This window comes from Pygocentrus nattereri, chromosome 5 (genome assembly GCF_015220715.1).
Source record: "Pygocentrus nattereri isolate fPygNat1 chromosome 5, fPygNat1.pri, whole genome shotgun sequence".
Lineage (NCBI taxonomy): Eukaryota > Metazoa > Chordata > Actinopteri > Characiformes > Serrasalmidae > Pygocentrus > Pygocentrus nattereri.
The window spans coordinates 28,620,213-28,647,171 of record NC_051215.1 but is presented as its reverse complement, the minus strand read 5'-3'; the positions used below and the strand labels follow the sequence as shown (position 1 = coordinate 28,647,171).

The following is a 26,959-nucleotide window of genomic DNA, read 5'->3' as shown; positions in this document are numbered from 1 at the left end:
TAAGTTTTTCATTAACTGCTTTGGCAACAACTGTTTGTTAACATTTTTGCCAATAAAGTTATCTAAATTTGAATTTGTGGAACAGCAGCTGAGACAGACAGCTGAGAAGACGAGTTACCTGCAGGGTGGAGTCACTGTGGAGCTCCCGGCCTGCGAAGATGACCCTCAGTTGATCAGGCTGGACGCCCTGCAGCCTGCCCACCGTCTCCTTCAGATCCGCCACGCTCGACCCTTGCTCCAACTCCACAGGGAAACCATGACTGGAGTTAAAGCGCACATACACTGAGAGAGAGAGAGAGAGAGAGAGAGAGAGAGAGAGAGAGAGAGAGAGAGAGAGAGAGAGAGAGAGAGAGAGGAGAGAGAGAGACAGACAGAGAGGAGAGAGAAGAGAGAGACACAGACAGAAGAGAAAGAGAGAGAGGAGAGAGGGAGAGCGCATGCGAGAGAGAGAGAGAGAGAGAGAAAGAGAGAGAGAGGAGAGACAGAGAGAGAGGAGAGAGAGAGAAGAGAGAGGAGAGAGGGAGAGAGACAGACAGAAGAGAAAGAGAGAGAGGAGAGACAGGGAGAGAGAGCGCGAGAGAGCGCGAGAGAGAGAGAGCAAGAGGGAGGGGGGAGAGAGAGAGAGGGCACGAGAGGGGGAGAGAGAGAGAGTGAGAGAGAGAGCAAGAGGGATGGGGAGAGAGAGTGAGAGAGAGCAAGAGAGCAAGAGGGATGGGGAGAGAGAGAGAGAGAGAGAGAGAGAGAGACAGAGAAAGAGGGAGAGAGAGAGAGGAGAGAGAGAGAGAGACAGAAGAGAAAGAGAGAGAGAGAAGAGGGAGAGAGAGAGAGAGGAGAGGAGAAAGAGGAGAGAAAAGAGAGAGAGAGAGAGAGAGAGACAGAGAGGAGAGAGAAGAGAGAGAGAGACACAGACAGAAGAGAAAGAGAGAGAGGAGAGAGGGAGAGAGAGTGCATGCGAGTGAGAGAGAGAGAGGGAGAGAGAGAGGAGAGACAGAGAGAGAGGAGAGAGAGAGAGAGAGAGAGAGAGAGAGAGAGAGAGAGAGAGAGAGAGAGAGAGAGAGACAGAAGAGAAAGAGAGAGAGAGAAGAGGGAGAGAGAGAGAGAGGAGAGGAGAAAGAGGAGAGAAAAGAGAGAGAGAGAGAGAGAGAGACAGAAGAGAAAGAGAGAGAGAGAAGAGGGAGAGAGAGAGAGAGGAGAGGAGAAAGAGGAGAGAAAAGAGAGAGAGAGAGAGAGAGAGAGACACAGACAGAAGAGAAAGAGAGAGAGGAGAGAGGGAGAGAGAGTGCATGCGAGTGAGAGAGAGAGAGAGAGAGAGGAGAGACAGAGAGAGAGGAGAGAGAGAGAGAAGAGGGAGGAGAGAGGAGAGAGGGAGAGAGACAGACAGAAGAGAAAGAGAGAGAGGAGAGAGGGAGAGAGAGTGCATGCGAGTGAGAGAGAGAGAGAGAGGAGAGACAGAGAGAGAGGAGAGAGGGAAGAGGGAGGAGAGAGGAGAGAGGGAGAGAGACAGACAGAAGAGAAAGAGAGAGAGAGAGAGAGAGGGGAGACAGGGAGAGAGAGCGCAAGAGAGAGAGAGCAAGAGGGAGGGGGGAGAGAGAGAGAGAGAGGGCACGAGAGGGGGAGAGAGAGAGAGAGAGAGAGAGAGAGAGAGAGCAAGAGGGAGGGGGAGAGAGAGAGAGAGAGAGAGGGCACGAGAGGGGGAGAGAGAGAGTGAGAGAGAGCAAGAGAGCAAGAGGGATGGGGAGAGAGAGAGAGAGAGAGAGAGAGAGGGCACAAGAGGGGGAGAGAGAGAGTGAGAGAGAGCAAGAGGGCAAGAGGGATGGAGAGAGAGAGAGAGAGAGAGAGAGAGAGAGGGAGAAGAGAGAAAAGAGAGAGAGACAGAAGAGAAAGAGAGAAAAGAGAGAGAGACAGAAGAGAGAGAGGAGAGAGAGAGAGAGAGAGAGAGAGAGAGAGAGAGAGAGAGAGAGAGAGAGAGGAGAGAAGAGGGAGAGAGACAGAGACAGAGAGAGAAGGTTTGCAATAAATTATCACATCAAGTAGAAAGCAGAATTTCGGGGCTCAAACCGCTCAGCTGTTTAATCCATCTTTGGATAAAGAAAACTGAACTGTAATGTGCCATTAACAATAGTTTGGTAAAAAAAAAAAAAAAAAAAACAATAAAAAAAACACTAAACTGTCCAGCAGAGATGGGGACTCAAGTCAGCCACTTAGAGTCAACTCACACGCTAACTGACCAACATCGGACAACTCAGACACGACATTCACAGCCCGTGAAATTTTATTATAACGTACGTCTTTGACTGTCCGGTTTGCAATTCCGCTGTCACGCTACCTGTTTCCCCTGAAGTCCTCTCCACACCTGTGAACTCCAGCTCCCATAATGCATCGGGTTCTGATGTCACACAGAACCTCAGCTAATAACAGTGCTAAAACTTTCTAATAAAGAATCGGCTCACACTTACACCCCTGAGATTCAGAGCTCGACCCTGACTCGCATGAAGCGACGTCTCTGCTGTTAAATCATTATTTAAACAAAACTCTTCACAGCAAGGAAGACACTTGCATGAACATGATGAGTGCTGCACAAGTGCAGCTGCAGTATATACAGCCAGCGTGAACAGCTTGATGGTAAGATGTTAAGCACTTTAATGTAAGCAAAACCTTATTCCTTCCTATGTCACTGAAAATTAAAAAGATTATGCACCACTTTATCTTGAGATTACTCTTACAAAGGGTTCTATATATTACCAAAGGGTTCTATATATTACCAAAGGGTTCTATATATTACCAAAGGGTTCTATATATTACCAAAGAAGGTTTATTTGGCTTGTAACAATAGTGGCACTCTTTTTGTGCTATATAGGATCCCCTGCAAAGGACGCCTTAATCATGCAAAGGGTTTTTTGAGTGTTAATGGTCCTAAATAGTACAATTTTTTTGTACTAAAAAACCCTTGAAGAACCTGCTTTTTAAATAAAACAACACTTCAAAAAGGCATAATAAGTAAAACAAGAAAAAGGAATAAAAACAAATTTTAAGTAAGTAACCAGTAAAGTGTAAAGTCACACTCAATGAGTAAAAGGGGCCAATTTAGAAAATCTCAACAAATCTGTGGGCCAGAGAAAAAAAAGTTTGTATTTCATTTTGAATTAATGTTGTGCTTTAAGCCAAACTGGACACGGTTTATTCAAAACATGCAAAAACGTCTGCAGTAAAATACAGGCACTTGTAGTAGACCATGAAATATTGCATTAACACCTGAAATATTCAACATTTAAATGTCACCAGGAGCTCAGTCTTTTCAACCTACCTAGCTGCTTGAAGTAAAAACCTGCCATCCTTTCTTTGCTGCAAGTTCATTAAGACTTGGGCTCAATTTCTGAGCTGCTCAGCTGACGTTAAGTGTTTTTATTGGTTGAACTACAGCTGACATGTAGTTAGTGTGTTAGGTGATATGACAGGTATGGAATTTTGTAGAATTGAGGTGTAACATTGAAATGCATGCTGGGAACTGTAGAGCAGCACATTGTGAAACGAGCTAATATCAATAGAAAATTAAAATACTTCTGCAGGCCAGACAGAATTGATTTGGCCCACAGGCCTCCTGTTGGACGCATGGGGTATAAAGAATGTGGGCTCAACATTTTGCAAGCAACAGGTCACTGTTGCCCCTTTGTGTTATAACTGCTTATGAAGTATTTTTCAGGTGTTTAAGGTGACCTAAGTAAGGTTACCATCAATAAACACATTGTAAGCCACCCATAATCTCTTTATGAGGGTCGTCTTATTGTAAAGTGGTCCCAGTTTTTCACACTCCAGGTTTGGGGATTGGTAGGTAAGAAAGCAGGAGCCAAGAGATGACGCCACCGTCGATGAAATAAAAGAGAGAGGGAGAGAGAGTGTGCACTCCAGAAGAAAGAGGCAAGTCACACCAAATGCAAAACACCAACGGCAGCAGATATGAAGGAGGGAATATGAATGTGTGAAAAAAAAGGATGTGTTGGAGGAGAGACAGAGGACAGGAGTGCAAGACAGAATGAGAGAGAAAGAGAGGCTGAAAGAGAGAGGGACTGAGAGAGAGAGAGAGAGAGAGAGAGAGAGAGAGAGAGAGAGAGAGAGAGAGAGAGAGAGAGAGAGAGAGAGAAAGAATGTGAGACAGAAACGGGGGGAAGGACAGGTGACAGGCTCGGTGAGACAAAGAGATGGACTTTAGCATTCAGCCCGTACAGTCACTTCCTGCAAATCCCCAAACCCCTTCATTAAGATGACTGAGATTTTGGGTGCAGAAATATTTTTTTTCCACCCTGTTATCGCCTCTGCTTATTATTTTAATTGAAATGAGTCAACCTTTGCTGAGGCCCCCGAGGCACAGAGATAAATTCAGAAATGGAAAATGGCTGATCTGAAAAAATCCCCTCAATCAAATATTGTATTATGAAGAGATGCCAAAAGTGGGGGGGCTGGGGGTAGGGGTGGGTGTTGCGCTCTCCTCACACATACCTAATCTGGCCTGAGTAAATATTTACTTCGATTGAACAAATGATGAAAAGAATGGCTTCATGTACACAAAACCCCAAATGCGTAAATCTCTCTCTCTCTTTCTTTCAATCTGTTGATCACAATTGCACACGTTCTCCTGCAAATTCACCAGCAACTCAGTCATTCGGACTCAATATCATTGAAGCAGAGCTCTCGTCCAGGAAATTGCATCTGCTGATATTGTTGACTTAAAGCACAGACGGGGCAGAGCCTGGGCTGATTGCTACTAGGCTAAATGACGAAAGCTATAGTTCCTGTTCCGGCTCTGAAGAGGGAGTTGAGTGATTGCTTGTTGTTAAAGCGTGACATTCTCCAATAAAGGCATTCCATCAAGCCCTTGTGCAGGCAAATGACACTTGAATCAAAAGTGGCCAAAAAATACAACAAATCATAACCATGAGAGGGGACAAAGAAAGACAAACATGTCAAAGAGGCACATAAACCAGTGCAATATTGTGAACAATAAAAACTGAGTGCTCGGGCAATCAAGCACACTGGTAACTTTGGCTATTCCAATTCCGTACAACATCATCTCCCACGCTGACAGCATCGCTCTAGCAGAAAGCTCTAAAATACCGCTGGTTACAATTCCTATCACCGTGAGAATGCGCTAATATTAGAATGACTGCTGGCCCACTTCCATTCTCCACAGTCCCGCTAATAAGCGCAATAATAGCAGGCTAATGTCTCCATTGACAGTTGGGACGAAGATAAGCCCGTATCAACCTGAGGCGGCGTGCTGAGCTGGTGTCAGTTTGGGCTGGGGGTGATGTTTGCTGTCGCGCTGATTTCCATAATCTCCTTCATTGTTTTGTCTCCCTTCCAGGAGGATAACAAATGAGTAAATTCCGCCTTTGTCATGTTTCATCACACCAGGAGTCAGGTTGGCGAGAGGGCCTCGACGTGCCTGGATTGCTGGAGTTTTCCCTCAGCCAGCACGAGTGACAGAATGCAATCACCGAGCTGCGGCAGGCCAGATTACCCAGCACTGAGAGGCCACTGTAACAAGCACATGAACCCAACAACTGCCTACAACCTAAATGGTAAACCATTTCAGTTTGCTGGAGAAGACAAAAAACTGGATCACTTATATGGTTTATTAATGCTGTATTTTCAAGAAACCTAAATGTCCCTATATAATAGATTAACATCTGACTTAATGTAAGATTGGCATTTGGCCTTGCTGGCTGCAGAGGCTGCTTCTGCGGCAAGTTGCCCATGATGAATTTCTGGCCAAATTCTGTCCCTCTGCTTACTTACATTGCTTTCAGCAGGCAGTGTTAAGGTCTGCGTGAAGGCAATACATTGAGCAAAAGTCAGGCGACATAATTCTGCTGTTTAGCTAGGCAGTGCAATGTCTTGGATTCAGCAGAGCATGACAGCGGGCATATTCAGACCTCTCCAACACGAATGTTTGTCATGAGGAAATTGAGCATAGAGAGAGAGAAAGAGCAGCATGGGGAATCAAATCAGAGCAAAGTGAGTAATAGAGAGAGAGAGATAGAGAGAGAGAGAGATAGGAAGTGAGAGACTGTGGGTGTAAGTGTGGTTTTGCTGGATAAAAATGTCCTGACTTTGGACAAAAACCAAAGAAAAATGGGTAACAGATTGGTCTTAATTTTTACTTGAGCTTCAATGGACAAAAACACTCCTCGTGGTTAACGCTAGGGTTCAGCTTAGAAAATGATGACTGTGTACAGGGAGGTACATACTAGCTTCAGTTGTTTCAATAAAACAAAACCTGTTTTGCTGCAAGCACATGCGTAAAATGATTCTAGTGTGCTGGTCCTGACCAACTTCACAGAGTTCAAATTATTACTAGTAAACTGGGGAGAAAGGAAAGTTCAGATGTGTACAGAATGATGAACGTGTTTGATGTATATATCTGTCCTAAAATGCCCAAGAAACTTGTATAACATCCAGAATGACATTAGAAATGAATTTCCAGAATGACGTGCATTTCAAATAATATTATATCATGTATAGCTCGGTGTTACTGTGCCACAGCACAAAAAACCCTGCTGTTAATGGAATAATCTTTAACTCTAATGCTGCCCGCATGGACCACCGACTGTATTGATGAAGTAAGAACCCCTTTTTTGTTTAAACTGAGCAGCTGGCAACTTATTTTCTTAATTAGAACTAGGCTGATCAGCTAGCTAACAGGCTAAAAGATAGCTAACAGCCTAAACAACTATATAGTTAATATCACAGGCTTAAACTAAAGTACTTACAGTATGAATAACTGTGAAACAGCAGTATAAAAGTCAAAAAATGTAATTTGATTGGCTTAAATGCTCATGTTTCAATCAGAAGTAGTATCAAACCCAGGCTGAATCCCAAACTGCTCTGTGCTCCGTAGTGTGCTAGCTATGAAAGTTTAGAAATTCCAGCCTTTACAGCCAAATAGTGCATCACTTATCGAGAACGGATGTGTCTGAGTCCCAAATGACGATTTCTTAGCTATATTTTGCACAGTTGGGTTGCAGGATCCCATATTTAAAATTCAGTGTAGTGCACTATATAGGGAGCAGGGAGACATGTGAGTTTCAGCCCAGACACAAGAAGAGGAGCCGCTGAATTGGTGCTAAATAAGTCTCGCCGCAGTAATTTGGTGGCCATAAAGTACTGCCTAAGAACACCCTTCCTGTGATAAAACCACAGTAATGCACAGCCTCCCTTGGTTTATTGCTTTACTTACTATTCTGAGTCCAGCAGTGACACTGTGTCTGACCCACTCAGACCAGTACAACACAAACTAACACACCACCACATCAGCATCACTGCAGTGCTGAGAATGATCCATCAACTGAATATTACCCGCTTTCTGTGGTCCTGTGGGGGTCCTGATTAAACAAAGAAAAATGTATGCAGAGAAACAGATGGACTATAGTCTGTAATTAACTAATTTACTCATTACTCAAGAACATATATCTCAATACATTTCAAGTATATGTAAGTATGTACCCTCCCTTTCCATTCAGCAAGAAAAACCAATCCATTCAGCAGCTCAGCTGCAAATGAAAAAAACCCATTCAGCTTGTCTCAATACTCTCTACATGTAATGAAAAGTGCGTTATTTACAGATAACATCCCATGACAGTAATTCTGAGAGAGCAGCGAGAAGAAAAGGGTGTAGGAAAGACGAGGCGGCGCGCTGTCAATCAAAAGCAGGGGGTGGCAGGGTATCATGGCAAGCCAATGATTTGTGTCGGACCAGAGTGGCAGACGGCCAGATCAATCTAGGCCGCACACAGGCAGTAATATGAAGACAGATTGGCTTAATTCTCTGCTGCAGCATCGGAGAGAAAATGAGTCTGGGGACTCTTTAAGGCTGGAGCCAGACAGAGTGGAGGAAGAGAAGAAGGGAGGGAGAGAGAAAGAGAAAGCGACATAGTGGATTATGAAGGGTAAGAAGAAAAGGGGAAGAGAGAAGGGAGAAAGAAAGCATGAAAAAAGACTTAAATGTGTTGATAGAGCTTTTTGCTGTAACTCGTAGATGGAGAAGGTGACCTTGTGCCACTGTTACATTAATGCTCAAAAAAAAAAAAAAACCCCAAAGAGGACACTTTCAAACATTGGCCGACATTGCAGGCCCGCTTCCACAGAGCCCATGCCAGTTCTCTGGCCATTGATTAGCAATAAAACCCCTTACAGTGCTGAAAAAAGCATCTTAAAATACTGCCAAGCCCATAGTCTGTAATTTCCCCCCACTATAACAATAAAAAAGATTGATTTCTCAGTGGCAGAACTCAGTATGAGCAATTAGGTGAGCAAGTACTTTGATAAGGCCCTACCACCTTGCCTATGCATTTTAAGCCTCAGTATGGGGCACGCAGGGACTTTTCGAAATGATGCACTTTGGGGAACAGCAGATGTCCATCCGTGAATCTTGATGGAAGAAAGAAAATCCTGGATTTCCATCCAGTGGAGAATTATGCAGCAAATCAATGGCCAAATTGATTCAGCAGAGTGCAGTTCATCAGGGTCGACCAGCCAGCTCCGACGCGAGGAAATATTTCCCCCCACGTCAGTCCATTCTTATTAATCCCATGCAAGAGGAGTCTATCTCAGAAAAGGCCACAGGGAATGCATAACAAGTCCACCAGCACTTGTGAAGAAAATAGCAGTGCATGAAAGAAGAGAGGATAAAAAGAAAGCAGGGAGCAGGGGGTGGTGATGTATGTTATCAACCATGAGGCAAGTTATTGAAAAATAGGGCAGTAAACAGATAGCTAGGAAAGAGGCGGAGACGAGCAGGACCTGAGCTACAGAAGAAGCCACTAGCAATGCATTATGATTGCATGCTTCAGGTACAAAGTTTTCACAGGGTCTACCACAAAAACTTGCTGCTCAAATATGTAACAAACACCATGTGGTGTTCAGGCTTCTGTAGACACCACCTGACCCTTGTACGCTTGACTTGGAATCAAAAGGTCACGCAGTGCTATACTTTCACCCACAGTGCATGCTAACCATCGCTGATTTCTACTGACGTCCAGCCTATAACGATGCACCACTGTATCAGGTTAAATAGATATGTTTTTTGTTAAGCTGGTACACTGACAGGCAGATCACATGGTGCCGATGGTTTTGGATTCGAGTGTCTTCCTGCGTGCTGCACTTCCATCAGACACAGACCAGGCAGATCATTAACAATGCTAAATAAGCACCAGGATGGTGGCCTGCGGCCTAGAGCCTGGCCCACCTGACAGTGGCAACAGAGCAGGATGCGCACACATAGCTGGACTCCCACTAAATCCCTCTAGAAAGAGAAAGAGAGCCTAATGCACTGTAGGAACAACAGCTAGCTGTCATATCAAGACTTTGTAATGGCTTTATTCATTTTCTTAGAAACTGATTGAAAACATCCCTTACACTATGTGACCATTTTGTAAGAATACTTATATTCCAAAAATATCCATTTTCAATTAACCTACATTAAAATACACTGTCTTAGATGAGAAGTTAAGAATGTTTTTTCTTCTCCCATAAAACTACTATTTCAGAGATTTTGTTATGACAGCAATGACTGTAATGTTATAGATACTTCGCTTTACTTGTCATAGTAGCAAGGGTCAAATTATTATGATAGCTTATTATGTTCTTCATTTTCTTCGAATTATTAATCTATGGTCAAAAATATGTCAGTATAGAGGCATGAATTCCTGCAGGATCCCAGAGTCTAAGCATGAATAGGTTTGTGCTTTCTAACTGATTCATAGATGATGCCATACACACTGCTCAATACACAATGCTCTCACACACCTGGGCAGAAAGATCACATATGTAAGAATGCTGTTCATAGATTACAGCTCAGCATTCAACACAATCATCCCTGCCAAACACATTCCTAAGCTCACAGACTTGGGTCTGAACTCTCATCTCTGCAACTGGAGACTGGATTTCCTGACAAGCAGACCCCTGGTTGTGCAAGTTGGGAACAGCTTCTTTTCCACACTGACTCAGAGCACAGGGGCTCCCCATGGATATGTGCTCAGCCCCCTACTGTACTCCCCGTATACACATGACTGTGTAGTCAAACACACGTCTAACATCATCTTCAAGTTTGCTGATGACACCACCATCCTAGGCCTCATCACTGATGGAGATGAACCAGCCTACAGAGATCAGAGGTCATTGGTCTGTCAGAGTGGTGCCATAACAGCAGTCTCTGTCTCAACATCAGCAAACAAAGGAGATGATCGTGGACTACAGGAAGTGGCAGAGGGGTGGTCACTCTCCCCTATCCATCAACGGAGCCGAAGTGGAGAGAGTCAGCAGTGTGAAGTTTCTCGGCGTACACCTCACTGATTATCTCACCTGGTCCCTCCACACCTGCCTGGAACAACCTGGTTGTTGAACAGTTTCTAACCACAGACTGTCAGGCTTCTGAACAAGCTGTGAAGCTGTGGGTCCTTCTCCAATTATCATTTCACTCAGTCACTCTGTCAGTATTATTATTATTATTATTATTATTGATAATTAATAATAATATCATCTCTGCTATGTACAATAACATACTTAATCACTTTAAAAAACAATAACATTGATTCACTTAAGTCACTTTAAAATGTATACTGTATCTATATTTTGTGGATATTTCTCTATAGTTTCTCTATATTTTCCCTATATTTTGTGTATATTTAACATATTTCAATTTGTTTATTATACTTTGACTTCTGTAGAGTGATTTATATGAGCCTCACCACAAGCATTTCAATGCATACATGTCTTGATATGTTGTGCAAATGACAAATAAGCTTGAAATTTGATTTGGAAAAACTTAGCAACCACCTGAGACACCACAGCAACTGCCTAGCAACACCTAAGTGACCTCCTGGCATACCACAACAACAGTTCAGCAACACCTTGGCAACCACCTTGGATAGTCTAGCAATGACCTAGCAACAGCTAAGCAACCACCTGGGATAGCAAAGTACCTTAGCAACCACCTTGGATAGCATAGCAATGGCCTAGCAACAACTAAGCAACCACCTGCAATACCATAGCAACAACCTAGCAACACCTTAGCACCAACTTATGATAGCATAGCAATGGAATAGCAGCACCTAATAAACGACCTAAGATACCACAGCCACAGTCAAGCAACACAATCGCAATCACCTAGAATGGCATAGCAGTGGCTTGGAAACAGCAAAGCAACCACCCAGGAAACCGTAGCAATGGCATGCAATACCTTTGCAACCACCTACGACAGCATGCCAAAGGCTTAGCAGCACCTAAGCAACCACTTGAGATACCGCAGCAACTACCTGGCAACATCTTGGACCTAGAATAGCACAGCAAAAGCCTAGCAATAGTGAAGCAGCCACCTGTAATAGAATGCCAAAGGCCTAGCAACTCTTAAACAACCTCCTCAGATACTACAGCAAGAGCCTAGCAACTACATAGCAATCACCTAACAACCACCAAGCCATGTCTTATCAATAAGCTGGAATACTACACCAACCTCATTGCAGCACCATAGCAACTACCTGGAATTACAATGTAAATCCAAGTAAATTCTCAAAAATAATCAAAAGGTGTTCTGCAACTGCTAATTTGAAGATAATTTACTAACTTTCTCTTTCTAGTTGATTGCTACACTTTGGGAAACTTGAAGGCAACTGCACTATTATTTTAAGCTAGCAGTCTTGTAACCTAATTGCATCTGAATATATAAAGTGTGTCTGTAGAAACGAAAGTGGCACAAATAAATAAAATGCCACTAAACACAGAGAATTACCTTTCCAAACACTCACTAAGCTGAAACAAATATCAGATTTAGGTTTATTAGAATAGATTCTGCATATCCCATGCTTTTTTTTTTTTATTAAAGTGCTACCCCCAGATCATCAGATCATTCAATTGTTACCCCTGAAACACAGAAAAAAATGACTGAAGCATTTGAATATCCAGACCCGGGGCATTTTCACAGCCAAGTGGCATACCTGCAAACTCAAACAGGTCATATAGGAAATGCATTGCTATGCGTTGTTGCCTAGAAGCTTATATCTCAGTAAAAGAGCTGCAATCATTCCCCAGATCTTTCAGATGCACTAGATTTGCTTCCCATTTCCCACTCTTTCTCAGCCATCGCCTCACCTGCGTCCCGCCGTCCCCCTTTTCCATGTCTGAGGCTGCCGCCGGCGCATATTTGCATGAGAGCCAGTGTAACCAATTCCAATTTCAGGCAGAATTTGTTTTCTAGGCCCCATCCTCAGGTTTTAATTATAAAGTGAGGCATTCGGAGAAAGCACCCAGTATGTTTCAGGTGGCTATTCATTCGCCGGTGCAACTGAACCGTGAAATTATTCGCGGGTCTAATCATTGACTAAACAATAAAACATTAATTCAGGGAAAATGGATCAAAGTGAGGTGCTCAAAGAATGGGATTGGGGTCCTTGGGGTGCAGACAAAAAGCAGCAGGGGCATACGGAGACACGTGCACGCACACGCGCCCAGCTGGTTTTACAGGTACAGTCTATCAGGTGGATGCAGATTTCGTGCCTGTGGGAGCAATTTCAAACAATAAAAAAAGCTACATTTGCATAGACATTAAAATTCTGAGTAATCCTGTACACTTTACCCCACTGATTCTCCACAAGACCTGCATTGGAAAACAGTTTTCTATTAAAGACAGGTGAAGCATTTCACTATATGAGCTCATTCACATCCTCGGTAGGAGTATTTTGTGTCATTTTACCAAGGGTATCACTCCTTTTCCTCCGTCATTTCTCATTACTTTTGATATTGGTTTATCATTACAAATTTATTCACCTCAACAAAAGCAAAATACAACATCCCGCTCAATCCAATGCCACTGCTGTTCCTGAATATTTCATTAACTGAGCACCTCAGCATAAGAAAAGTCTTAAATAGTTTTCAAGGTCAATCACTTGGTAGCTAGTCACTTGATGATCGCAGGCCAGGTGCTTAGAGCCCTTCACAGCCCATATCAGGAAAAAAACAAGCTGAAAGGTCTTCCTGTTCATTTAAGCTGGAAATCATCTGTTTATGTGAGAAATATTTATAAATGAATGTGAGTTTGTGTTTCTGACCTTCTGGACTACATGGTCCTCCAAGCTGAGGTTTTTCAGGTTTTCCAAACAGGGAGTGTTATGAGAAAAATCTAGCGAGATGGCTGCACGAGCGACCAAAGAAAGCCACAAATGTGAGTATTTTCTCCATTAAAAATTTCCGATAAACATTTTATTGTTTTAGTCCAATGTCGGTTCAATGTATTATGGTCTTTTTCTTTGTAAAATGCATTTAAAATTGCTAATAGTATGCTGGTGTCTTGGTAGCGAGCTAGCTAACTTTTTCGTTCCACCTTAAATAATCCAGCAGAACTGACACCTGAAGCGCCAGAATGTAACTGCTGCTCCTGAAAATTCCAAAAACCTGGCGATTAGCTGACTTCAGCTTCATACCACTGAATAAGTAAGGGTGGGGGATAATAAATAATTTTTTTGAAGGTCCAATTTTGTTGGAGAAGATTTCAATCACTACCCCTTGTAACTCAGTTCTGAGGGGCAAGATTACACTCCAAAACAAGGGGTAGGGGTAACAATAAGGAATGGAATTGGGCCATAAAGTGTGCTTTAAAGTGAGACTTCAGCATTTTTCAGTCTAATCTCTGTCTCCCACAGCTGGAGTTTACGATCGATGACTAAAGATAATAAATCAGTTGCACTCAGAAAAACTGTTACAGTAGAAGCCAATGGGAACTTGGGCTTCTCGTTGCCTTCTATGGAGCTGCGACAAATAACTGTTTCCATAATCAGTTGACTGATTCACTATGACTTCAATTACTCAATCAGAAAAAGAAAGAAAAAAGCAGTTTAATAGAGTCGGTGGTTATATGTATTTCACATTATATACAATGTTCATTCAACAAAATAAACATAAAAAATGATTATTCTTTCTTTTGCACAATACTTTTTAAAACCTAAAAAACAAATCTATCTTTTAAATCACATTAACAAAAAAAAGCTTTTATAAAGGAATAATGGATCTACATTCAAGCAAATGCTGTTACACTCAGTGTGAAAGATGCAGCAAGAATAACACATACAGCGAATAACGGTCATAGCAGACCTAGAGCTAAACCATCTATAGCTGATCTATTTAACATTTTCCATATTAACAATAACCCATGATGGAAATCTATTGTAGATCTAAATCTATTGTACAATTTTTTGTGTCTTTAAAATAGTCCAAATCGAACTCTGTGGTAATACAGTGGACACACATTTTGATCTATGTAATCATATATGCCACCCAAGAAGAGTTAGCCAGTTGAGTGCAGGGGGCCTTTCATTATTATCCATGTTAATGGACTGTATGAGCCAGATGCTTCAGATAGAGATTAAAATACTGAAATACTCCTCACAAAATGCTTTTGCAACTCAAGCTAAACATACTGCAAGCAAACGCTTATTCCCAACTTTATTCCCAACATCAACTCAGCGATCTCATTCCTGGTCACTCCACCGACCACCAATTCAGTTACCAACAAGGTGACACCTGATTGATGTTTCTCATTTAATGTTTGAAATCAATGAAGACCACTAAGTGGATTTTAAATGATTTTTCAATTTATTTAAATGATTTTTTCCTGTTCAAATCTAATTTCTTGCTACTCTGACAGCTGGCACGCTGTTCGGCCTGCATTTGGGAAACGCCATTATCCGAGACTGAAGTGAACTTATAAACCCTTCAAGGTGACCAAAGGACAGACAGTGAGATGAAGCAACAATGCCTCCCCGCCTTAAGTGCTTATTCAAGACTACCAGCATTTTTTTACAGACCTTAATACGTCATTATCCTGATCAATTTCAGAGAGGGCTTTAGTGTCTTCAGCTGTAATTAGGCAGTAATACTCACCCAGTCCAGTACAGTATCTGTCTCCTTCACTCGGTTTCTCCACACTTCTCTATTTATTGCTAGTCTTTTTTCCCCCCATTTCCCCCTTCTCCATCCATTTCTCTCATTCTCATGACAGCTAGCTTGGAGATATGAAAACTTGTGATTGACACACCAATTTCCTTTCTGCCAGCATGTGCCAAAGCCCCGATTTCTCAAGGTCTCTTTTTTTCCCCTTGTGCCTCAGGTGAACCCAATAAATGGAAATATGACTGAAACGACGTATCGGGCTACAGATAGATAAAGCACCAAAGGAGTCATTGAATATTGATGTGTGATTAAAACGAGTGAATTCCTTCGTTATCATCTAGCAGGCAGGTAACATTTCTTTACATCTTTTATTTTTTTCTTGGCCATGTAGTCACTGGTCAGAGAAAAACTTACTAGGGACAATTTAATTGACATGTTAACTAAGAGATGAACTGTGTCCTGCACAAAGTGATGCTTCCAGCATAGTGAAGAAAGACCAAACCTCTAAAGGTCCTCAAACAAGACCAGTCATCAAATGTGAGGCTGTATTTCAGACCCTGCCTGCCATGCTTAACTGACCTTCAGACCATTTCTGTATACAAAACAATGTCTTGTCATATCTTGACAAAACATTTACTGACCACTTTATAAGAAACACTTTTGTAGGGCATTTCTCCACTGGGCCAGCTTTGTTGAGGGCAGGGTCTGAGGTATCTCAACAGGCATTTTGTGAGGGCACTTCATAAAGAGTTCATATCAGGATTTTTTAGGCCATTTTCTTGTTACATGAACCAAGAACAGAATGAATCCTGATAAATGTCTTATTAAATCATTACAGTGTTCAGGAGCCGTGTTTATGCACAGTCTGATAATCCATTAAATCCGCTCAATCGGAATAAACATCCATGCAAACACCTCAATTGAAACTCACTAGTGTGATTGAGGCCATTTGGAATACAATTTCTGTCCGATTGAACAAGGGTAATCCTGTAAATAATATGTTAAATACAAGAATAATAACCGTGTAAACATCTGTATCTGATTACATTCTCAATCAGAAAGTTTAAGTATGTTCTGTAAGTGCACCACATCAGTCGGGCAGTCATGGGCTGGAGGTTAGGGAACTGGCCCTGTGACCGGAAAGTTGCCAGTTCAATCTCCAGCGCTGACAGTCCACGACTGAGGTATCCTTGAGCAAGACACCAAACCCCCAATTGGTCCCCGGGTGCCATGGATAGGGCTGCTCACTGCCCCCTAGTGTGTGTGTGTGTGTGTGTGTGTGTGTGTTCACTAGTATGTGTATGTGGTGTTTCACTTCACGGAAGGGTTAAATGCGGAGGAGAAATTTCCCTGTTTGTGGGATTAAAAAGTGTGTCTGCAAAAAACTGGTCTGCAGAGGAGACGAAGTCTATGCTCTGATCCTTAAAATATGGTGGTGGGACGGACGTTCAGCTTATGTGTCTCAGAACACGACGTCTTCCTCTCAGCCTTCTTTATTAAGTACACGTTAAGTACGTTTTCCTGAGTCTCACATCATTTTCAAGTAATTAAAAACACAAGCACTGCTCACTGCTGTCATGGTAACGTCTACACTAAGTGTTCAGATTACTTGTAGTGTGCATGTAAACAAAGATTTTCATCAGATTGTTGAGTAGAGTGAGCCTTAATCGGAATGTGTTCAATTGGACTGGAAAAAATCTTTGCATGTAAATACAGCCACTGTAATATTATTCAAACACTTCATATTTGGCATTATGGCATTCATATTTGGCTCATTAGTACATTGTATTACTATTATTTATGAAAGGCGCTGGCAAGTCAGTGTCTGTACATACCTGTCACTTGATTACCATTAACCAAAGTCAGATTTGAAGAAAAGAAAAACAAAACAAAACAAATGAAGCTAAAGGAGCATAAACACTTCACATCTCTGTCTGATCAGGCATGTGTGTGTTTCAGACCAAAGGTGACTGTAACCTTCATGGCATAAAAACAAACAACCCCATAGCAGCAGGCCTTTTTAGTGTTTTATTTTTTTTGTTGTTGTTTTTGTTTTTAAAGATATACACAGGATAATGATATACTTCAAAAGCCAACCCATACGTAAACACTGTGTGGTAATATCAGTTAACTCACCAGGAAAGCTTTGGCCAAACTTGGGTGTAACACTAACTGAAAAAGCTATGAAACTTCATCAGCTTTTAATAAACACAGATTCTGTGCATTCTCTTGCTATTAATATCATTACATTCCTTTTATAACGTAGCTGTTTCTTTATTACATTACATCTCACATCACTCCATACATAACAAATAAGAGCGACATACCTTACTGCCTCACAATCTCCCACATTGTGAAATGTACGTTAATGTTGCTGAGTTCATTCCAGAATGAAAGAAAACAATATGCCATACATATATATACATATACATACACACACACACACACACACACACACACATCACACACACACACACACACACACACACACACACACACACACACACACACACCAATCCGGCATAACATTGTAACATGTCCACTTTGTAGTTCTACAATTACAGACATTGTAGTGTTTTACCCTGTTCTTCAGAGGTCAGGACCCCCATGGCTCCTCACAGAGCAGGTACTATTTGAGTGGTGGATCATTCTCAGCACTGAAGTAACACTGATGTGGCGGTGGCGTGTAAGTTTGTGTTGTGCTGGTACGAGTAGATCAGACACAGCAGTGCTGTTGAAGTTTTTGGTAAAGAAACACAGTAGTTAAATAATTAACTAAATGACTAAATTAAACAGTCTAACTGGATTGCAGTTTATATACAGTAATAGCAGTTTATGGAAGAACGGAGAGAAATGAACGAATGAAAAAGGTATATAGACATTACAGTTAAATAAAAGGAGTAATGTGGTAAAAATCATAAAGGTCAAACTAAACATGAAGATAAACTGTGCTGATAAACTGTCTAGCAACCACTGAGCTATAGCCCTGATAAAATGGCCAGTGAATGTATAAACAATGTAGATGTACTTAATAAACCGATAACTCTGTATACTGCAGCTGCAACCCATCACCAAGAACATTCACGCTACCCTTTGACCAATTACTGCCACCCAAACAGCGTGAATCCTCAGTGTACCTGCCTGGCTCTCACATTTTTTAAATAATTGACCACATCACTCACCTTCACAGTATCCCTCCCCTCACCTGCATTTCAAATCCATAACACATGCGGAGTTTACACACAAGCCCCCCTCTAACCTGTCTCCCCTGACCCCCACATGCCATCAGCTTAAAGAGGAAATGCTGACTTCAGCATGCACTGCGGTTCACCAGGGCTGAATACCAACAAGTGCCTGGTGCGGGCACAGAGTAAAAGGGCCAAGACAAATGTGAATACATATTAAAGAAAATTATTCTTAGCCCAGAGTCACTCCAAAGGCAGGAAAGACACTTAGCTGCAATGGGCCGAAAATCAATAGCAATTTATTCTCTCCTTGGACTCCAAACACAGTGAGTAAATAATCCTGTCCCCACATGCTCCTGTCCCAAGAGTGCACTGGCGTCAGTCTCTCTCGCTCTCCCTCCATCTCTGTGTCTCTCTCTTTCTTGCAGTTCATGAGCGGACCTGCCTGACCCCCCTGATCACTTCCACTTCAGACAGATATCCACTGTCACTCTAGTGCTGTGCTGCTGCACTCTACTGTAGAGAGAAAAACTCAGCACACAGTCAGTCTGATGGTCTCGACTGCATTATTATAGACTTTAGCCAGTCCTGATGGTCTGGACTGAGGTGAATTCTGTCTTTTGAATGCTTCAGGGCAGGGGTCATCACACCAACTTGACCTGGGGCATAATTTATGATATCAGCAGCAACTGTTGAGCCTGCATAACCAGGCCACTGATGCAGCTGAACAATGGAGCTGCTATGCTAAGGGCTAACCTTAGGGTAAAAGCATTTTATCATTACCACAAGAGACCAAAAGTTCCTTCCATGCATCTCTCTAATGTTTACACTCTCAATAAAGACCTGGACTAACTTTAACTTAGACTGCAACTGAGCTCACAGCAGAAGATGAGGGGCTACAGAAAGAGGCCTCTGTCATTCAGTTAAAGGGCTCCTGTTAGAATATATTGTTTTTATGTTGCATTTGTGCTCATTTGTTGCACACCTGTATAAAGGTCTTTTGTAATGAGCTTCTTTTTCACTACTGCTTTTCTCAAGTGTGAAATAATCCCATATTGTTGCTTGCTTTAATTAAGGCCTACTGGTGCATATGCCAAATTAGCTAAATTACTAAATTCTGTATTGCCAATACCGATAATGTGTACATGCCAGTACCAGTGCAGCAGCACTGACAGACAATAAAGAATAGATTAAAAAATATACCTTTATCATACCATCATTGTGAAATTCTGACCTAATCTGCAATGAAACATGTGCTATTATAAAAGAACACTGTGGCTAAGAATGCACAGTTGTAGCCTCTTTTTCAAGCCTGCTGTTTAATGACAGACATGCTCTCTACATTCATGCTAGAACACCCCCTATATGTACTTACACTGTACATGTCAGTAGGTGTTGGTGGTAGAACGTTCTTTAATGGTCTTTTTATGTACTTCACAATGTTAAATAGAACTAAGAAAAGGTTTAGTGCTGGAGAAAACTTGCTCACAGGTCAGATCTATGTATGTGATAATTCCAGCTTTAAGGTGTTGTGATGAGCGGCGACCTTGCCAGGGTTATTTTCCGCCTTCCTTCCAATGAGTGCTGGGATCAGCTCCAGCACCCCCCGCAACCAAGAAGGATAAGCATCTTAGATGATGAGTGAGTGACTGAGTGAGTGAGCTTTACAGTAACATTAATTTCACCTATAACAAACAACAACATACATGAAATCTTGATCATATACATTTTTCCTGTTAAGAAACCTTACAAGGTGTGTGCAGCCAGGGGGGCAAAACCACTTTGTTGAGTTAGCCGACTCCATAATGGTAATGGTTGTAACCCATGTAGATTTCGCTAGTTTGTGGATTCTAGTTGGCTCAATAATAAAACACCATTACTGAGTTGAATTTTATTTGTCTGTGTTGAAGTTTATTTGTCCTTTATTTGTATATTAATATAGCATTATGTAAATGTATGTTAGTGAACAATAGTTGACTATCAGTGTCGCTTAGCCATCAGGCCTTTATAAAGTTTGTTATTCACCAAGTGTTAGATAATAGGAGGTAACCAAATCACAAAAACCTTAATAGTTTGCTGACTTGTCCTATGAATTTTGCCCAATTTACCTGGTTTAGTTCCCATGTGGAAAACATATTCCAAATGTATTTATCATGTATATTTTTGCAATATATGAAAATGTATTTGTTAAATAAGTTTTGTACATGCATTTATGCATTTTACGTGTCATAGTATTTCTTCAGATATAACCAAATCAAGGTGCATTTTCACAGACTGTTTCCTGCAACACTTACTTTTGCCATATTAAAGGTTTGTTGGCTAATATATCAAATTTATATACTGAAATACAAATTAATTTCAAAAGTATCCAAACAGTTAAGTGCATTACAGATTTTTTTTACTATGTTCATGCATTTTCAAATGTATTGGAATACATTTACATATATTTATTTTTGTATGGCATAATTCAAAGTGTAATATTTCTCAATACATTTTAAAATAAATGTGTTTTAAAATATATTGGGTTAATATGGCAATATATTCTGAAATACATTTTAGTGTTTGGAATGTATTTCAACATGGGTTGCAATGTATTTCACATATATTTTAAATATACAAAATTATCTGTCCGTATGGGTTCTTTGTTGATGCATGGTGGTAGCGTTAGTGTCGCTAAGTAAACAGACAGATAAGTTGGTCAGTTAGTTAGTCTATGACCTACTGATCTTATTAAGTTAAGCTATCATTGATATGAATGAATGTTCTACCATAGCGCATATTTATAGGTAAAGCTCTGCATAAAACTGTAGGTAGCATATTTTAATAGCCTAAATCACGCGAAGCTGAAGTCTGAAAGCTTTTTACTTGAATTTAAATGGTGCAGCAGTTGCATTCTGGCACCTCAGGCCACTGCCCACTCAGCCACCATTTAAGGTGGAATGGGGAAATTCAAACAAGAAGCTGGCAAATATGAAGCTGACTTCAGCGTTGTCTAAATCACTGTGTCAAACTATGCCAGTATTAAAACTACAGCTTGGGTGTGTTTATAGCCAATCACACTATCAAAACACACTACATTCAGTTACAGGCACTGCACAGACCTGAAAAACCTTTTTAATGTATAAAGAACTTCAGGATAATGGAAATGTTCTGTATTAATGCATGCTTTTTCCTAGAGGTCTACATCCCAGAGCCCTACTTTCTATAGCCAAGAACAATTCTGGAGTCTTTTTTACAGTGCGCATGCACCAGCTGCAGGGTTGCGTATAAAAAAAATACTGTGCATATGTACAGCTACATATAGCAATATGACTTATGACTAAACGCATGGGTAGATAGGCCTGCATGAGTCTGACGAAAACAACTGCCCATTTCTCCGACCACATGCTGGTGCATGATTCATCGGACCACTCACAGTAGATCCATTGGAAACAACAGGCATTAACTCCCCACACGCTCTTTGAAACGACTGTGATTTGTAATTCGGTGGTTTTGTAATTGTACTCATCTGCTAACTATAACTCATATAAATATGACTGCCTTATACTGATATGAAGCATAATGAATGATTGTAAATAGGTTTCAACTGCTCATCCACCATTTCTTCAGGAAGCAAATCCTCTACTCTTCTGGGAAGGCTTTACACTACTTGCTGGAACATTGCTGTGAGGATTTGATTGCATTCAGCCACAAGAGCATTAGTGAGGTCAGGCACTCATGTTGGATGATTAGTTCTGGATGGAGCTCCATCACTCCAGAGAACATAGCTCTACTGCTCTACAGTTCAGTGCAGCCCCTCTAGCTGACACTTGGCACTGGGCATGGTGAACTTAGCTCCAGCTCCAGACTGTCCAATTCTATTGGTCAATGCTTTTCTATGGAGATTATAGAAGCTGGCCATTTGAATGCTTGTGTCAGCAATGGGTGCAATTAAAAGTATCTGAGAAGGGCTGTGTGGACACATAGTGTATCAGTGTATCATATACATGTGTTTTTATATGATTAGTATGGTTGGAGCAGCATGTTCATTCCTAATGAAACATGCGTGATATGGATATAGTTAACACATCATTCTAAAAGTCAACCAGTGTCCCGGGATACTGGTTGACTTTTTCCCACTGCATCTCAGTGTGGTACAGCAACTGGCCAAAAAACCATTCCAGCGAGTGGTAAAAAACTGCCCAACACACCACACGTACTATGTTACCCACTACTGAGTACATTTGCCATAAGTGCTGCCTGGGCAGGCTGAGGAACATCATCAAGCACATTTCTCAGCCTAACCATGGGCTTTTTACCCTCATCCCATCTGGCAGACGTTACAAAAGCCTCCGCTCCCAAACCAGCAGGCCCAGGAAGAGCTTCTTCCCTGAGGCTGTGACCCTGCTGAACTCCACACCATCACTTTAACTGTATCTTTAACTCACTGCACTGTTACTGTACTCTACGTCCTGGCATTATTGCATTATTCATATTTGTACAGAGTCTTACTCTGCATACTTATCATTTTACATATCGCTGCTCTTGGAACAAGACTTCGCATTTCCAAAACGGTAACTTCACAGGAGAAGAAAAAAACATGCTTTACTTTTAATGTAAATCAATGGAACCAGACTTCTTTCAAAGTAATTTTGGGCATTTTATTTTGTTCAATTCATCATGAAATTTACGCATAATGAAAAGGGCAAAAGACAAATTATGTCAAAAACTGAAAAACGACAAAAATGGAGACACAATGTTTTGTTTTCCGACAGCAGAGATATGCTGCGGACAGTACATACTACCTACATTTACATTCTCTCTACTCACACTGTATATGTATACTGTAGTTATTCTTGCTACACCTATAGTTTTTTTACCGTTCTACCATCCTTAATTGTATATATTGACAATTGCCTGTTACTTTTTTGCCCTTTCCATATAAATAATACTGTATTTTGCACTTCTGGTTAGATGCTAACTGCATTCCATTAAATGTTCCATGACTCAATGGACAACGACAAAGTTTAATCTAATTTAATCCACCGAGACCTTAAACATGACACTTTTCTTCAAATATTAGTTTTTATTTATTTGCTGAGTTTAACATATTGGAAAAAATGTGAACAAAAATGTAAAGAACCATAAATTTGTGTTCTCTGCAGACAATGTGTGAACATAGAAAATCAACAAAGACAAGTCATTTGACCAGGGGCACCCAAACTTTTGCACACACTTGAATAATCAGAAGTATTTGTACTGCCTTTGGCAGCAAGGAGGAATCTTAGAGAGAATGTGCTTTGGCACAGAGCTAATTCTCTCAAGGAAGCTGAATTATCACTGTGGCTTCCCTTCAAACGCTTTAGCAGGCAACCTGTCTTCTTGCCCTGCGTTGCCTGACCGCTCATCCAGCAGTGAAACCCTCAATAACAAGCACCTTATTTTCACACACAATGTAAGGTCAAGCATCAAGTATCAACTCAACATTGAAGCGAGAATGAAAACACTACCCAACTCCAGCTGACGCAGAAATCTGAACACACCGCTCTGCATCATCAACAAGCTCATTGGTGAAACTGCATCACACTGCAAAACTGACTATATAATAACTCACGCTTTTGCTGATGACCTAGTTCTTTTGTGGAACATTTAGGATGTCCTTGGTAAAGTGATTTGCTCTGTCATGCACTAAATACACTAAGAGGCTGAGTCAATCTAAAACCGGGTTTTTGTGACAAGATCACTGGGACAGATAATGTCGCCATTGCGGAGGTGTGTAGCCCAAGGCTGAAGGCAAGCTGCTCGATTCATTCTCATTTTCTCAGACAAGCGCTAGTCAGCTCTCTCAGACCAAATCCCTGTCTCGCAGGGATCAGCGAAGCCCGAACTGACGCATCCGACACACTCAAAAGACACAATCAATATGTCTTCTTCAGACTCTGCAGCTGCTAAGGCAGGGATGGGCTCTCTGTGCTCAGGAGTGGCCCCTCCAATTAGCACCGCGATAAGGTGCACGGATCACATTTTTACGCTGGGATCAAATATAGCTTTATATTTCAAAGGAAAGACAAATTAATCAGGATCCACCATGACATGGTGCAGGTTCTTTGGGTAATATGTTTTCAATGTAGCTTAATATAATGGTGACTGTGACTAAGTGACATGTTATTGATTTGGTTTGTATTTAATCTGAAGAACTGTACAAAATAACCACACTTAAATCTTCTGTACATAAAAAGAAGAATATTAAGATTGTGAGATGCCCGTTTCTGCCCAATATGGTCACACCTTGTGTCCACTGAACAGCTATTTGAAGAGAGTCAAATAGTCTCTACCAATATAGACACTGACATACCGCAGTATCGCTTTTCTGTTTTAAGTTAAGTGATACTTTTTTAATACCACAACCGGGGAAATTCCACCTCCGCATTTAACCCATCCGTGAAGTGAAACCCCACATAAACACTAGTGAATACACACACACTAGGGGGCAGTTAGCACACTTGCCCGGAGTGGTGGGCAGCCCTATCCACGGCGCCCGGGGAGTAATTGGGGGTTAGGTGTCTTGCTCAAGGACACCTCAGTCATGGACTGTCGTTGCTGGGGATCGAAAAGGCAACCTTCGGGTCACACGGTCAGTTCCCTAACCTCCAGCCCATGACTGCCCCCCTGTGCAGTAAGGTGCAATTTATATGATTTTTTGTTTAAAATATTCCAGAATTGATTCAAATTATCAACAGAATGTGCTGCAAAGATAACTACTGAAGTTAGCATGCTAACCAGCTAGAACCAGCCTATCCTGTCTCATGAAGGACAGGTAGCCAATGAAAGGAACAGTAAAGGTAGCGATGGCTGAAGCTCTTGGCACCGATCGCTTTAGAAACTAATTGTTTGGAGTGTGGGGTATGAATTCAACAGCTTGTGTCATCTTACATATTGCTCCTTTAAGAGCCCACATTCTACTTTTTTCCCCTGTTTAGCTACTTTAGGTAGCTGAAATAATAATAACAAGATCACCTCCCAACATCTCTTTATCTCTTACAATTAAACAGGCTGTTTTTGTCACTGTGCCTTTAAAACTAACATATATAAATGAACTCTGTTCTGATTGGCTGCCCAGTAATGTGCCTCATTCACAATGCAATCAGAGCTTCTTAGGACGTATGTGAATGGGTGGAATTAAAGCGCTGTAACAGGTGAATAAATGAGTTGGTTCTCTTGACTCGAGAGAAACAATGAGTTTAATACAGTTTCCCAGTGGTATGGACCGCATGGACTGAGCAGTGAATGATGCATTTAGAAACTTTCACATATTACATTTATGACAAAATGCCTATACTACACATACTACCCATGGTATACATAATACACATCTGTCATTCCAGATCATTTAAGAATTTTGAAAATTAAATTAAAAAACCCACAGAGTGGCAGGAAGAGTTCATTATCTTTACTAATGTTAACTTATCAACCCCTTAAACCCTATTTGCTCTCTCTTATAACTGCATAACTAACCGTGTTTTATAATGGCTTCATAGCTCATGAAAAACATACCAGATTTTTAAAAATGACCAGAGATTTGAAAAAATAACAATACTACATATAGGGTTCAAAAGCATTAGTTGTAGGGCCGGGCAATTTGACAGTATATATTGTTATTGTGATAAGTTATGACACAATGCAATATGCTTTTCTGAACATATCATATGTAAGTACACTGACCCACAACATGTTTCATTATAAACAGAGTAACATTAGGCCTGTTTAACTGGATTTAGTTCAACACAGCATGCCAAATGTTGAAGAAAAATCATTGCAATTATTGTTTTTTTTTATGTTTCAGATGTCTGAAATAATATATATAGTGGCATATTGTGTTTGTGAATTTTTTGTTTGTTTGGTTTTTTGTTTGGTTTTTTGCTATATCACCCACCTCTAGTTAGGTGCATAAATGGTCAGTTAATATCAACTCATACCTTCCTATATTAGAAAATATCGCAATACTGAACTTCAGCAATATCGCCCAGCCCTACAAGTCGCTGTGAATCAGGCAGGCAGCCCACTGATGCGATTAAACTCTGTATTAAACCAGGTGAATAACCTTCGCACCGATCTTAAATCATATATGCTGTAGCCTCCCACAAAGACCACAACCCGTAAACTGATCTGAGCGCTTGCTGCGCACAAAAAACACATGCTGCCACACGAAATAGTCAAAACTAGTGCGCCACCAGTAGAAGTCCATTCATTAGGCTATTAACCAGATATAGTGTAGCAGAGCGCGGTTTTGGACGCAGCCCTCTTCTCCGAGGGTCAACCTCAGCAAGTGTAGCGACGTCCCACGAATTCTCGCGAGACCAATGCAGGGACATGTCAACACGTCCCACAGTACACACAGGATTTAAAACTGACATGTGTGACGTTTTATCAGCAAACGCTATTTTAGCTTTAGTGCCCTGAACACAATAACGCCTTAAAACGTCACTGTGTGTTTCTAAGCACGTGAAAATCTGTGTGTTTTTCGTCAGACTCGAGTATCCAGCTCCATGCAGCTTTAAGGGCAAACGGATGAATGAATCACAAAAAATAAATAAACCTACTAATTTTATGAGTCATTGCTTACCGATCATGACGAGGACAGCGATATGAAGTGGTTCCTAAGCTCAACTTCAACGTAGGGTGACTTTTGTCAACAGTTTATAACCTGCCATCGTACTGAGCATGTACAAGACCGCTAGGGACTGTGGGAAATGGAGTCACATTCCCGTTTTACTCTGACAGATGACCTGATTGTCACGCAAATAATACAATTACATAATACCATTTATACTTGGTTGGCTTTTGTATTCGTATCTGAATAA

The 26,959-nt window shown here is 41.3% G+C and overlaps 1 protein-coding gene across 1 annotated transcript in view; it reads right to left on the bottom strand.

Moving 5' to 3' along the window:
* prkn (parkin RBR E3 ubiquitin protein ligase) overlaps positions 1-26,841 on the bottom strand; it is a 150,850-nt gene extending 124,009 nt beyond the window's left edge. The window contains exons 1-2 of the mRNA XM_037538578.1: positions 26,722-26,841; positions 119-282 (exon numbers count right to left, since the gene is read on the bottom strand). Coding sequence (XP_037394475.1) covers positions 119-282; positions 26,722-26,728 — 171 coding nt within the window. The 5' untranslated portion in view covers positions 26,729-26,841. The remainder of the gene's footprint in view (positions 1-118; positions 283-26,721) is intronic.
* Between the last annotated feature and the right edge of the window lie 118 nt (positions 26,842-26,959).